Source organism: Labeo rohita, chromosome 16 (assembly GCF_022985175.1).
Source record: "Labeo rohita strain BAU-BD-2019 chromosome 16, IGBB_LRoh.1.0, whole genome shotgun sequence".
Taxonomy (NCBI): Eukaryota; Metazoa; Chordata; class Actinopteri; order Cypriniformes; family Cyprinidae; genus Labeo; species Labeo rohita.
The window spans coordinates 6,946,481-6,960,274 of record NC_066884.1 but is presented as its reverse complement, the minus strand read 5'-3'; the positions used below and the strand labels follow the sequence as shown (position 1 = coordinate 6,960,274).

The following is a 13,794-nucleotide window of genomic DNA, read 5'->3' as shown; positions in this document are numbered from 1 at the left end:
AAAAAATAAAATTGAATAATAAATAAAATATATAATAATAAAACTCTATAATAGAATCTCAACCATGCTAAAATAACACTGTCAGGTGCGTGGTAATTTTAGTTGTACTGTCAACCTGAAATCAACCTGAAATTAATTAATTAAATCTATATAAACATTTAAAAATCAAAAACTAATAAAAATGACAAAACACACCACAAAATTACTAAAACTACCAGAAGTAAAATTAAAATGAAACTGCATATACACTTAAGTCAACAGTAAGATTTTATTTTTTTTTATTTAAAGAAGTCTCTTCTGCTGCATTTGTTTGATCCAAAGTACAGAAAAAGCAGTACAATTTTGAAATATTTGTACTATTTAAAATAACTGTTTTCTATTTGAATATATACATTATAAAATGTAATGTATTTCTGTGATCAAAGCTAAATTTTCAGCATCATTACTTCAGTCTTCAGTGTCACATGATCCTTCAGAAATCATTCTATTTGCTGTTCAAGAAACATTTATTTTTATTATTATTGTTATTATCAATATTTAATAATAAATATTAAATATAAATAAATAATAGTAAATATAAATAATTTTTTTGAGCAGCAAATCAGAACAGAATGATATTAGAATGATTTCTGAAGGATCATGTGACTGAAGTAATGATGCTAAAAATTAAGCTTTGAAATGACAGGAATAAATTTCATTTTAAAGTATATTCAAATAGATAGACAGTTATTTTAAATAGTAAAAATATTTCAAAATTGCAAGGTTTTTGCTGTACGTTGGATCAAATAAATGCAGGCTTAGTGAGCAGAAGAGACTTCTTTAAAAAACATTAAAAATCTTACTGTTCAGAAACTTTTGACTGGTAGTGTACATTAACAAAAACTATAATAGTTTCACAGTGATACAAAAATAACACTGGTCAGGTACAACATAAAATAGCACTAATTTGTGACCTCTTTAACATTGAAACTTATCAACTTCTGCCACTTTTACACCTAAAGCAAATCTTGGAATTGGCAGAAGCAACCTGTGCGAGTCTCTTCATTAAGATACTGTCCTTCTTTTGATGTACTCTCTATTAAATATCCCATTCGCACTGAACAATTAAGAATTATCTGTCTTCGATCGTAATCATGCATTTTAACTTAAGCCGGGCAATAACAAGGAGTCCAGATTTGAACATCAAAAAGGGAGTAAAAATAAAATAAATAAAGTGCTAACAAGGTAGTCTCTTAAACTAAATAAATTTGCTTTTAATCGCTGCGAACAGGAAGTCATGTCATTTGAGATGTTCATATTTGATGGTGCGATTCCCATCTTTATTTAAATTATAACAAGCCCATCTGACTTTTCCAACACAATGAGAGGAATGAAAGGGGGGAAATGGCCTTTCAGCAGAAGACATGACGTGAAAGTGAATGCGGTTATTACGTGCGGAGATTAATGTCCACTGTACAGCTCCCCGAGAGACAGTGATGCAGCTGCGTGAGCGATGTCATATCCTGTATTCGGAGAGGCTTGTTTCCTGTTGGGTGATTTTCTCATTTGCATTCTATTTTGCCAGAAATCCACATTCCTGCCGGAGTTTGACAGTAATGTCTCTGTGAGGAGCGAATGGGGCATGTAGAATAGATCGTATCTGTGTAATGTAACAAGATTATCAGCAGCATTAGCAACCGTCGGCGCTATCGGAGAGATCGTGGTGGGAGGTAAATATGGAATTCAGCAGTGAGATGAATCTGACAAACTAGATTAAAAGGGATAGTTCAGGCAAAAATGAAAATTCTGTCATTATCTACTCACCCTCATGTGGCTCGAATGAGATTTGAGAGCTAGAGGCAAGATTTTCAGTGAATAACGTCTTAAATGTCAGTCTGATGCTCATGCAAAGCTATCGTATGACTTCAGAAGACTTGGAATATAGCACATGATTCATATGGACTACTTTCATGGTGATTGCTTTTCTTTTTTTAACTGTTTTATACAGTCAGGAATCACCATCTCCTTTTGTAATTTGGATATTCTGAAAAGAACCTCATTTTATGTTTCACAGAAGAAACAAAACTAAATGTGACCCTGGACCACAAAACCAGTCATAAGTAGCATGGGTATATTTGTAGCAATAGCCAATGTATGGGTCAAAATTATAAATTTTTCTTTTCTTTCTTTTTTTTTTTTTTATGTTCCATGAAGATATTTTGTGAATTTCCTACTTTTAATATATCAAAACTTAATTTTTGATTAGTAATATGCATTGCTAAGTACTTCATTTGGACAACTCTAAAGGCGTTTTTCTCAATATTTCGTTTTTTTGCACCTTATAATAGCAGATTTTCGATTAGTTGTAGCTCGGCCAAATATTCCCTATCCTAACAAACCATACATTGATGGAAAGCTTATTTATTCAGCTTTCAGAAGATGTATACTGTAAATCTCAATTTTAAAAAAATTTACCCCTACGACTGGTTTTGTGGTCCAGGGTCACAAATGGGTCATATGTAACACCATGAAGACAGAAGTTTTTTTTTTTTTTTTTTTTTTTTTTTTTTTTGAGGAAAGATTTTAGGAATGCACCAACATAGCAATTCCATATAATTGGAATTGCAAAAATTTTGAATAACAGAATTTCGTAATGTTTTAGAAATTATAGAACATTTATTTAAAAAATACAGTAAATACATTTACATATATTATTTAAATTGTATTGTATTTAACAGTGTTATTAAATAAGAAGTGTTTTTAAAAAATGAATTTTAAGTAAGAGTTAGATGATGACAAAAAGAAAAATAATTGTAAAAATTAAGAAAAATTTCACAATTTCTCAGAATTGTAATATAAACTTGCAAGTGCAAGGTAAAAAGTCAAAATTACGAGACATAAACTTGCAATTCTGAGTAAAAAGTAAAAAGATATAAATTCAAGATATAATCTCACAATACTTTTTTTCGTAAAATTGTGAGATATAAATTTGCTTTAATGAATTTGTGTGATATTGCAAAAAAACCTTGCAATTTCTCAGAATTAAATATAACACGCAATTGCGTTATTAAATCAGAATTGTAAGATAAACTCACAACTGCGAGAAAAAAGTGTGAGAGTGTGAGCTTGTATCATGCAAATGCAAGAAAAGTTGTCAGAAATGTGAGATAAAAAGTCGCAATTACATTTTTTTATTCTTTATTCAGTGGCAGAAATGGGCTTCCATAGCTAAGGCAACCGTGCTTATACTTTTCAATTTGATACTTGGCAACAAACCTCTAACACAAAATATTGAACTTCAGCATCTAACACATCCAGCTTCATTTATGCTTCAAACATGAATGACACCAGAAATCACTTAGCTTTTTGTGCGTTTCCTTTTCTAAGAGATCAGATTTACAATTTTCACCTAGCAGGTGATAAAGCAGGTGAAAAGAATCCCACAGACTAACACTCGAGCCATACCTGGAGACCTCAAGAACCACTCACATTTCCATCAGAAAATGTTAAATTCTAGTGTTGTTTCTTTGTGTTATACTTTCAACCAACGAAAACCATTCATTCAAAACAAACAGGGATGAACTGTCTCCCCTTCAGCATTACAGAATGGATGATCAGAGAGACATTGGGCTGGTTAGCCCCGCTCCACACCGCCTCCTCTTTTCTTTTTTTTTTTTTAAAGCAGAAGTTTAAAGCTCAGCGTTTTCTCCGGAAAGCCCTAACTGGTCTACGATGCCTCTTTTTGTATGCGCTTGCCCCCATCGTTGTGTGACTGACCCCCTCAGCCCTGCTGGCTGCCTGATCACAGGGACCGTTTATTACCGGCGTCCCTACCGCTCTTATCTTACGCCGCCAATGCTCATTTCCTTTCCAGATTGAAATGCAAATGTGAAATTTAATGATAAATGCATTATCTGATAGGTGCTGATAACTCTGATTCGCTGTCAGTATAAAATACACACCCCAGGGGGCTCACCGGTGCCAACTTGCCAAAATCCACTTTCTTATAAACGTACGTACCTGCAATAAATTCTGGAGGTCATATGCATTAAAAGGGGAATCATATTTTGTGTATTCTGCGATGTGATGCCACGGCTGAACAGTAATTGCTGCCGTTGCTATCTTGTTGGATGTATTATCCATCACTTTGATGAAGTGACTTTTAAGAAGTGCAAAAAGACAGATAAAACAGATTTTTTTTTTCTACTGAGGGACGGGGAGGGAAAATCTGCATGGTAAGGCGAGATTCTTGGAAAAGAAAAGATATCTGTTTTTACGTCTGTTGTGTGCTTTCTACTGAAGCTTGAAGGGATGGTTTATTCAAAAAATGAAAATTCCGTCATCATTTTCTCAACCTCATGTCAATCCAAACCTGTATGGCTTCCTTTCTTCTGTGGAACATAAAAGGAGAACATTTGCAGAATATCCATGCTGTTCTTTTCCATTTAATGAAAAAATACAGCGCATATAGTACATACAACTCTTGTTTTATATTTTACGTTTTCTGAAGATTTTTGAGATGAATTTTAAGTAATAATAATTAAGTAATAATTCAAACAGAATGTCTCTTGTAGCTCTTAAATCTCAAACTTGATTTATTTATTTAAATAAATGAATGAATAAATAAATAAATACATCCAGATGAGATTTTACTTGTTTATTTATTTATTTATTTATTTTTTGTGAGTTGTGTTTTTTTTCAAACAAAACTTCTGGATTGCTTCAGTAGAAAATAACACGCAAGTAATATGGACTATTTTTAAAGCGCTTTTATGGTGATTTAATGTTTTTTTTGTTTTTTTTTTAGCTTGATGACACTTGGTCACTATATGCTTTATAGTATTAAAAAAAAAGCTTAGATATTCAGTCTAATATCGTCTGTGAAAGAAACACAGGTCTGTCATACGGCAACAAGAGCATAAATAAATGATGACCGAATTTCTTTCATGTATAGGAAATGTACATCACACGGGAACAACAAAACACTCTAATTATCAGCAGATGCAAAACACGTCAGATTACATATTACATAATCTCGCCATTTCATAAAATACATTAGCAGTTGCATCATGCACTTACAACCATGGCATACTGAGTAGACAGCATGCTACAAAAGCAAGCATGAAAAGGGTACTAAATGCTGCTGTGCACCATTTTGCCTTCTTTTCTTAGTAACACGGTCACTGTTTTGTATGTTAATACAATGAGACTGTGATCAAAAGCAGATCACTACATCACAATTCATCATAACTTAGAAAAAATACGCTCGTCGTAATTCAAGAGCTCATTAAGTCTTCAGAAGCAGCCGAGAGTTTTACCTCTGTCGGGTGGCCTTGTCAAGGATATCTTTAGATGTCCTGCTATTGAGCGTCTGAAATCCCCTGATCCCAGATGGATTCATTTAAAACGTGTCATAATGAGCCGCTTACAAGTGATTACTGGCCGCTAGCTAATGGGCTAAACGGTTAAAGGAGGGCCAGGAATGATCGTGTGCTGGATTGGACCTTCAGGATTGGGTATCATATCAGACAGGCACTCAGTACTGGTGTTCCTCTCTGATATTTCTGTTCTCCAGTATATAAAATCAGAAAGCTTTTGTGGTGCAGTAAGAGTCCGGAAGATGATCGCTGATCTATTGATGGACTATGGACCAGGTCATTGGACGCTCACACTTAGAAACCCATGGAGGCCCAACACTCAAAAACAAGCTACTTAGTTAAATTCCTGATTCATTTTGACTTTATTTCTCATACTTGTGACTGAATATCACAGAATTACTTAAATGCCTAATAAAACAACTTGTATTTAGAACCTACACTTTTTTAAATTAAGGTCTTGGCATTGATGGTCACTTTTAACACTCAAAGGTAATTTGGGGAACCCAAAATGATTCCTCTATGGCATCAGTGCAAAACCTGGAACGTTTATTTTTATTTTTTTGTTTTTTTTTTACATAGTCTACTTGCTAATGATAGTCAGAAGGACAATGTATTTAGGGAGAGGGGCATTCTCATTCTATACAGGGATATGATTGGACAAAAATTTTGATACACCTCTAAGTGAAAGACGATTCATCAATATACTGTATTTGATCAGTTTTCACCAGAATTTGAAAATGTATGTACAGTATGTGTCAAAATCAGGGTTATTATAGTTAACAAGAACCGAAACTAAAACAAAGTTTAATTTAATTTAATTTAATTTAATTTAATTTAATTTAATAAATACAAAACTAAATAAAAAAAATCAGCTAGTTGCCAAAGTAACTTTACTAATTTTCATTTAGTTTAACTTGATGTATTAAAATACCTAAATTTAAACATGAAATAAATAATCAAACTAATGAAAATTATATAATAAGACTATTAAAACTTTAACTTAAATCAAAATGAATATGGAAAATATTAAACTAAAATAAAAAGTATTTCAATATATATATAAATCGTAACACTTTAGTTAATGTCAACATTTACTAATGCATTATTAAAATAAAAAAATGTGTTTGTTAAAATGAGTTAATGCACTGCGAACTAACATGAACTAAGAATTAACAGCTGTACTTTCATTAACTAACATTAACAAAGATGAATAAATAGTGTGATAAATGTATTGTTCATTGTTTGTTCATGTTAGTTAATACATGTTAGTTAACTAACATTAACTACTGGAACCTTATTGTAAAGTGTTACCAAAACTGTAAGTATTTCAATGATATATACATACAATAACACTAGTTAAAAGTTAAATTGGTCAACATTTGGGAGTATACTAGCATATAAATGACCTCAAACTCAACCGATTTGGACTAAAAGCCCAACATGTCTTTTGGTTTACAAGTTGCTGTTGCCAGTGTCACAGAATGTGTCTTTCTTGTCCACCACTGTAAATTTGAAAAATGCTTCTATACAAAATGAAATAATAATAAGTCAGACAATATTGTCTGTATTGGGGTTATAAAGTCACAATTATGAGGCATATAGTCAAAATTAATAGTGATATAACACGGACCCATGCACTTTAACATGATCAGATGATACACTTACTTGGACCGTCCCATTCCTCCGGCTCCAGAGGGGGGTGTCTGGTCTTCTCACTGTCTGTTTCCATCTCTGTCTCTCCTATTTCTCTGTTGCCATTCTCTTCCCCTAAAAACACAGTACACAAGTCATATATTTGTAAATATACATTTAACAGAAGCTGTAAACATGTTTTGTCTACACTTCATATTGACGCTTAATGATAGAGATAGATAGATAGATAGATAGATAGATAGATAGATAGACATATTTTGTCCCACAAAGCACACTGGAGTCACAGTCTGAGTGCAGATGCTTCGTGGCAGTGTCTCAGCGACCCTCTAACGCGGCGGAACGGCCTTCACCATGGTCCTCAAACACACACTGGTCCATCCGGATGGGTTAATCTAAAGATCAAATTCTCTCGCCACGGTGTGTTTAAGCCAGTTAAGACGTGGTTCACTTCAAAGGCAGGCAGTAAACATGGCCAAAAGGATCGCAGCTTCTTGCTTGCCTCTGCACACCCGGGCGAGAGGAGAGGGCCGCGCTGCCCTACTTACTGCACATGAGGTCATTCTGACCTATTTTCCTGCATGCAAGTTCCTGCTAGGGCTCAGCTTTTTTTATTCATTCTGTCCTCCTCACTCTCCCGCTAAAAAGTGCCTCACTATTTGTATTGTCAGGCCTTGAGAAGCTCCTTAGCATACTCATTGAGCATTACCATAAGGATAACAAAAGGCAATATCAACAGTTCCTTTCCAGTGTAGCGAGTTTGGGAAGGCAGCGAGATAACATTAAAGGCTCTACCTTGATCTCCGGCGAACATGTTAAGCCCTGTAACGAAACGTCTTGGAACTGTTTAATTACCGCTCAGGAAATGAAGCTACAAGATGATTCGTTAATTAAGCAGTGATTAAGGATTTTCTGCCTTCTATCTAACACCGTTTGCAATGCATTTTAAACACAATCGCCCAGGCAACCTCGCAGGGAACAAGTGTCACAGCAGCTTGATGAAGTTTCTTTCAGGAACACGCAGGGAATCCGCCGGGAAAACATTGCGCCAAGCAGGTACAGCTCAATAGAAATGACCTGCGCAAAATGAAGAAGACTAGCATGCAACAGAATACAGATGTTTTTTAAAATCCAAGTCAGAAGTCACATTTTGCTTTGTTTCTTTGACAGTCTTGGATGCAATTTGTATAAACATCCATCTTGCTTCTCAGCAGGCGGATAAATAACAGGGTCACAAATTAACCAGGGCTCAGCGCAAAAATGCCCCAGATATACGCCTCCATTTGTAAATTCATTAATTTAGCAGACACTTTCATCCAAAATGACTTACAAATCAGAATAATATAAGCAGGCAATTCATTCAAGAGAAAAATTACAAAACAGTGCTACCATACTAGTTAAGTACTTTTGGGAAAGATCTATTTTAAGTTGTTGAAGATTAGAATATGAAATCGTGTGACCAGCCAATGATTAAAAAAAAATATTTATATAAAAGAAGTCAGTAACACTTTACAATAAGGTGTCATTTGTTAACATTTGTTAATGTATTAACTAACATGCATCAACAACAAACAGTACGTTTATTACAGTATTTTTTATTCTATGTTAATGTTAGTTAAAGAAAATAGTAATTGATTGATAGTTTATGTTAATTCACAGTGTGTTAACAAGCTTTTATTTTAATAATGCATTGGTAAATGAACATGAACCCAGATTAATAAATGCTGCAGAAGTATTGCTCATTCTTAGTTCATGTTAACTAAAGTACTTAACTAATGTTGACTAATGAACCTTATTGTAAAGTGTTACCAAGAAGTCTTTTATACTCACAAAAGTTGCATTTATTGGATTTAAAAGAAGTAAAAGAAGTATTGTTATAAAAAAAAATTGCAATTTACAACAACTGTCTATTTGAATATATTTTTACTTTGTATTTGACATTCATTTTTAATTTATAACAGTCATAAATATATATATATGAGCGGACATTACACTGTACTTTTTTATATGGCTAGAAAAATATATGCCCTAATAGATTAAAGACAACGGGGCTAAAGATTAAAAAACTCTACAAGATCAGTTCCATACTTGAATGGTCTCACAGTTCCATATTCACAGTCCTTTGGTGGTAAAACATCTCCAATCTCACCTCAACATTTATTCATTTAATAGACACTTTTATACAAAGCAACTTATGAATGTGTAGTATTACACGCAATTTATTATAAGATCCAACAATGTTCATAGTACTCAATGCTGACATTAAAGATTAGATTAGAATACAAAAAAAGAGGAAAAGACTATTAAAATTATTTAAGAATACATAAATACCATATAACTCTTTAAAACACAACTGAAACCATCTTTATTGGATTTACTAATTTAGAGATTAGATTAAAATACAATATTCAATCCAACATTTAATTAGAGCATTGAGTCATTAGCTTAGCAACATGCTAATGCCTATAATCGAATTGGAATTGACTATGAGCTTGCCAAGTCTTTTGTGTGATGTGTGTGAGTGACCGCTGAATAATTCACTGCTTGTGAAAAGCATTTCAAATCAGTCACTTCTGACAATTAGGATGCTGCCTAGGAGGGTGGCTGTCTTTGCAGACAGTGGACAGTGTGGCAGCTCACTAGAGTTTAGATCTGTCTCAAATGAGGTGGGACAGACATAAGGTTTACAGCCCTTCTGCTCACTGGTCTAAAACAGGAAAAGAGAATGGCATAAGATTGATCTGGGCGGCAAGATGTTGTTTGCACGCGTGCCTTCAACCATGCATGCATATGTCAGACATTAGGATAGAGTTAGTGAGAAATCAGCCAATCAGATCGCAGCTCCTCGGTTCTGTCTAATGGCAGTGACATGCATGCGGGTCAATAAGCTTATAGGCGATTTACACAAACAGCTCCTGCAGCAAGGTAGACACAAAGTCATATTGGCTTTTCTCTTCCTCTCAGCATTGTTCTACCAAGGAAGCCCTTGAAAATGTCAATCTGGTGAGGGTGATTTTAAGGAGATCTGAGCATTCTAATCCCAACAAACTAAAGGAGAGGGAAAGAGAGAGAGAGTGATAGAAAGATCAAATAGACAAATATATAGTTTAGATTGTGAATGACCACACATACACAGAAGTCCACAGGATGATGCACATATAACACAATGTCTGTGCAGGAAATCAAATCAAATTTGGAGTGCACATTAATCTACAAAAACAAACAAAAAAATGAAGAAAAATTATTGTAGCATTATTTTTTCCTCTTTTTCTTCTTTTTTTATTTCTCTGGCATTCTGTTACCTAAAGTAAATATACTATAAATATACTAAAATGTATTTAAAATACATTTATTTCATGCTGAGTATATTACAAATACCCTGCAATTGTACTTTTAGTATACTGAACTGGTATTTTTAAAGTCTGCTAATTTGGAACAACTAATTTTGCTGAAGTCCAACTAAAGATATACTTAAGTATATACGATTGTGCTAAAGTGGTACATTTTAAATATTCTGCATTTAAAGACCAATATTATTTAAAGATCATACAATCCTCATCAATAGTGACATTAAACACATTTTAGGCTTAATATTAAGAAATGTGCATTGTGCACAAGTAGTACTCCAAATAAAGTTTAATTACAATTTTTATATCAGCAAGTCTTGAGCGATTTGTCAGTAAATATGTTAATAGACAAAAAATCTATTACTTTATCTAAATCCATTACTTTTTTACTAGGAACATAACATCCACTTTTCACAATCCAATCAATTCCGAAAGGATCTGCTCAATTTTTTTCTTGTTGAACATCCTGTTTTATTCCAAGAAAACAGATTATAAAGTAAAATGAGTTATGAATAGCATTTCATGCTCACTTTAAATAACGTGGTCCATATATCAGTATTAAGTATCTGATGCTACTTTTTTTGTAAGGGTTTTGGGAATCTGTTTATCAATAGCACACTATTTATGTTCCAATAAAACTAAGAGTGTCTGTTAGTAATTTACCCATTTTTGCACCCTCTGTGTGTACTGTATGTTCAATAAAGCGAAAGCCTTCCTTAGCGTGAGCAAAAAGAGAAAAACAGCTCTAGCTATTACATGACCAAAATTGCCTCGTTGAATTGTTTTCTAATAATGGGAACTTTTGAATTATGTATCCTGTGTGTTTTGAAGATAAAGTGCTAATTTTGTTATGCTTGGTGATGGGTGGCCACTTAGGAAGCCAATATTTCCCCTCCATTTAAAGCATTGGTAATTGAGGACTTTATAAAGTGAACTGCTGTTAAATAAACAGATTTCCCCCGTAAAAACTAGAGACAGCTGTACAACAAATACTCAAACAAAGTCCGCAGTTTCGCTTTTCCGCCCAATAATCTGCAGTGGCATGCAGCTTTTGGAAGCTGATTACAAAAAAAAATTCAAATGCCTCCAGTACGGACAAGGGAAAAAAAAAAAAAAAAAAAGGAAAATAACCAGCAAAATCCCACCCAGCACCCCGGTGGAGTGTGTGATTAGTGGAAGGCCTCGGCACTATCTCTTTAAAGGCCCATAAATTCCCCATCATTACAGGAACTGGCTGTGCTCTCTTCTGGCTGCTGCTGGCCTGCGTTATCTCTCCATGCGATGCCGTCTGGAGTATGTAGATCTGGCCTGGCTAGATTGTCATACTTAACAAACATTAATGAATGATTTCCTGCACAGAGTCAAACGGGGCTAAAGGGATGTGTCTTTCATCTTATCGCTGCGCAAATGAGCATTTTCCCATATTCTCCTCGCTTTACCATAAGCGACGGGAGGAATGTATTGAATAGATCGTTCTGCAGCCGAAGATCCCGATTAGCGAGGAAACGGCACAAAGAAGAGCGTAATTAATTCTACCGCGCACTGTTTACCGGCTCGCGTCGCAAGGCCGCCCGGATTCAAAGGATTTCTTCGTAAGTGGCACCTTGCTACGGGCTAAAATGACTCATAATTATTCAAGTCTTTCTCTGCTGCGATACAATCAGACCAGAATGGAATCTCAATGCTGTCATTAAGATCAATTAATTCATATTGAACATGTTTATGCCTATCAGCTTCCTCGACATGCGCCGTATTGTCGTTAGCAAGGCCAGCATTCGCTATTGGTTTGAAGACTTTTACAATTCAACTGCTCCCTAAAGAAACATTTACAAGAGCGGAAAAACACGGAAGCAAGGTCAAATTTCACAATTTCTGTAAAAGCGAAAAAAAGAGAAATATAACACCAGCATTCTCACAATTCTAGCAGCGAGTGTGACAGCGGCTTGTAAATTTCAGTTTGAAACTTGTTCACAAGCGCAGCGCCCATAAATGTGAAATTGACCGTGAAAAGGAAGTTGTTTGGAGGGGGGCTGCTTCAATTGTCAAGGAGACAACAAGGTTGTCTCTCTGGACTATCAGGGGTGGCTTTTTTTCTCTTTATTTCCCTCCGTCTTCGCTTTCAAATAAGGAGGCCCATCTCAGGCCTCAGGTTTCATGTTTATTCACGTTTGTGCGCTAGAGTCACCCTATTCATCGGCGGGGACTTCATTTCACAGTGCGCTCTGCTGTTTCGAAACCATTTCGTATGAAGCCATTGACAGAAGCGTCTCAATCATTTCATGGTACATGAGTGCGCAACGATGCCACTGAAGCCGAGACCCTCTCCAAACAGTTTAGGGTTGCTGCAGAGAGGAACCCCTCTGCTGTTTCAGGGTATTTGGTTCCACAGAGGCTGCTGGGAATTGGAATGAGTGATGTGCAAAGAGTCAACGCTTCAAAAAGATTCGCTGATCACAATGCATGATGGTTCCTGTGAACGCTTGCTGTTATAGAGCACAGAGTTATTTTTATGTATGGTCTGTCACAATGATGTCATCGGAGCGTATCAGTGTACAGATATTGGTGTTGGACATTGAGCGTCCGAGATACAGTGTGTTGAACAGTCATAGATACTGGAATTACATAGGTTCCATCAAAAAAAAAAGAACAAGAAAAGATTATTTTTATGAAGTAACAGTTCTTAAATATAGCAGGGTGAACAGAATATTGTTGAAACATACGGTACAACACAACGTGCAATCCAAGTACTGAACAAATGACTCCTATGAGTCATTTCTTCATAACAAATCAAATACTTAAAGGTATAGCTCACCTGAAAATGAATATTCTGTCATTAATTGCTCACCCTCATGTTGGTCCAAACCCGTAAGACCTTCGTTCATCTTCGAAACACAAATGAATATATTTTTGATGAAATCTGAGTGCTTTCTGACCCTGCACAGACAGCAACGCAACTAACACATTCAAGGCCGAGAAAGGTAAGAAGGACGTTGTTAAAATGATCAATGTGACATCAGCGGTTTAACCGTCAAAACGCTGACTCCTGGTCAACATGAATAAGTACATGACCAACATCTCCAGAACTGCTCTGAGAGTCATTTCATGAACATTTTGCCGTTTCATTTGAGTGAAACTTGCCTCATATCACATACACAGAGAAATCTAAAAGAATTCATGACAACTCATAAAAATAAAAGTTTGGTTAAACTTTTAGGCATTGTGCCAGAAATAGGCATATATTAATACTATTTAGTAGAATGTATGTGATACTACTACTACTGCTGAAAAAAAATAAAACTAAATTTTTTAAGAAATTATCACGCAACATTTTTTCCATGTTGAAATTTTAATAGCAAAACCCATTTATTTGCCAAATAAATGTGTTTAATTTTCATTAATTAAAAGATAAATATTAATGTTTTATGCCTTCATTTGATAAC

General features: G+C 34.8%; 1 protein-coding gene across 3 annotated transcripts in view; it reads right to left on the bottom strand.

Annotated features, from left to right (window-relative positions):
* Positions 1 to 13,794, bottom strand: part of zfpm2a (zinc finger protein, FOG family member 2a) — a 197,431-nt gene that overhangs the window by 122,246 nt on the left and 61,391 nt on the right. For all 3 annotated transcript variants that reach the window (XM_051132039.1, XM_051132040.1, XM_051132041.1), the window contains one exon: positions 7,023 to 7,124. In XM_051132039.1, coding sequence (XP_050987996.1) covers positions 7,023 to 7,124 — 102 coding nt within the window. The remainder of the gene's footprint in view (positions 1 to 7,022; positions 7,125 to 13,794) is intronic.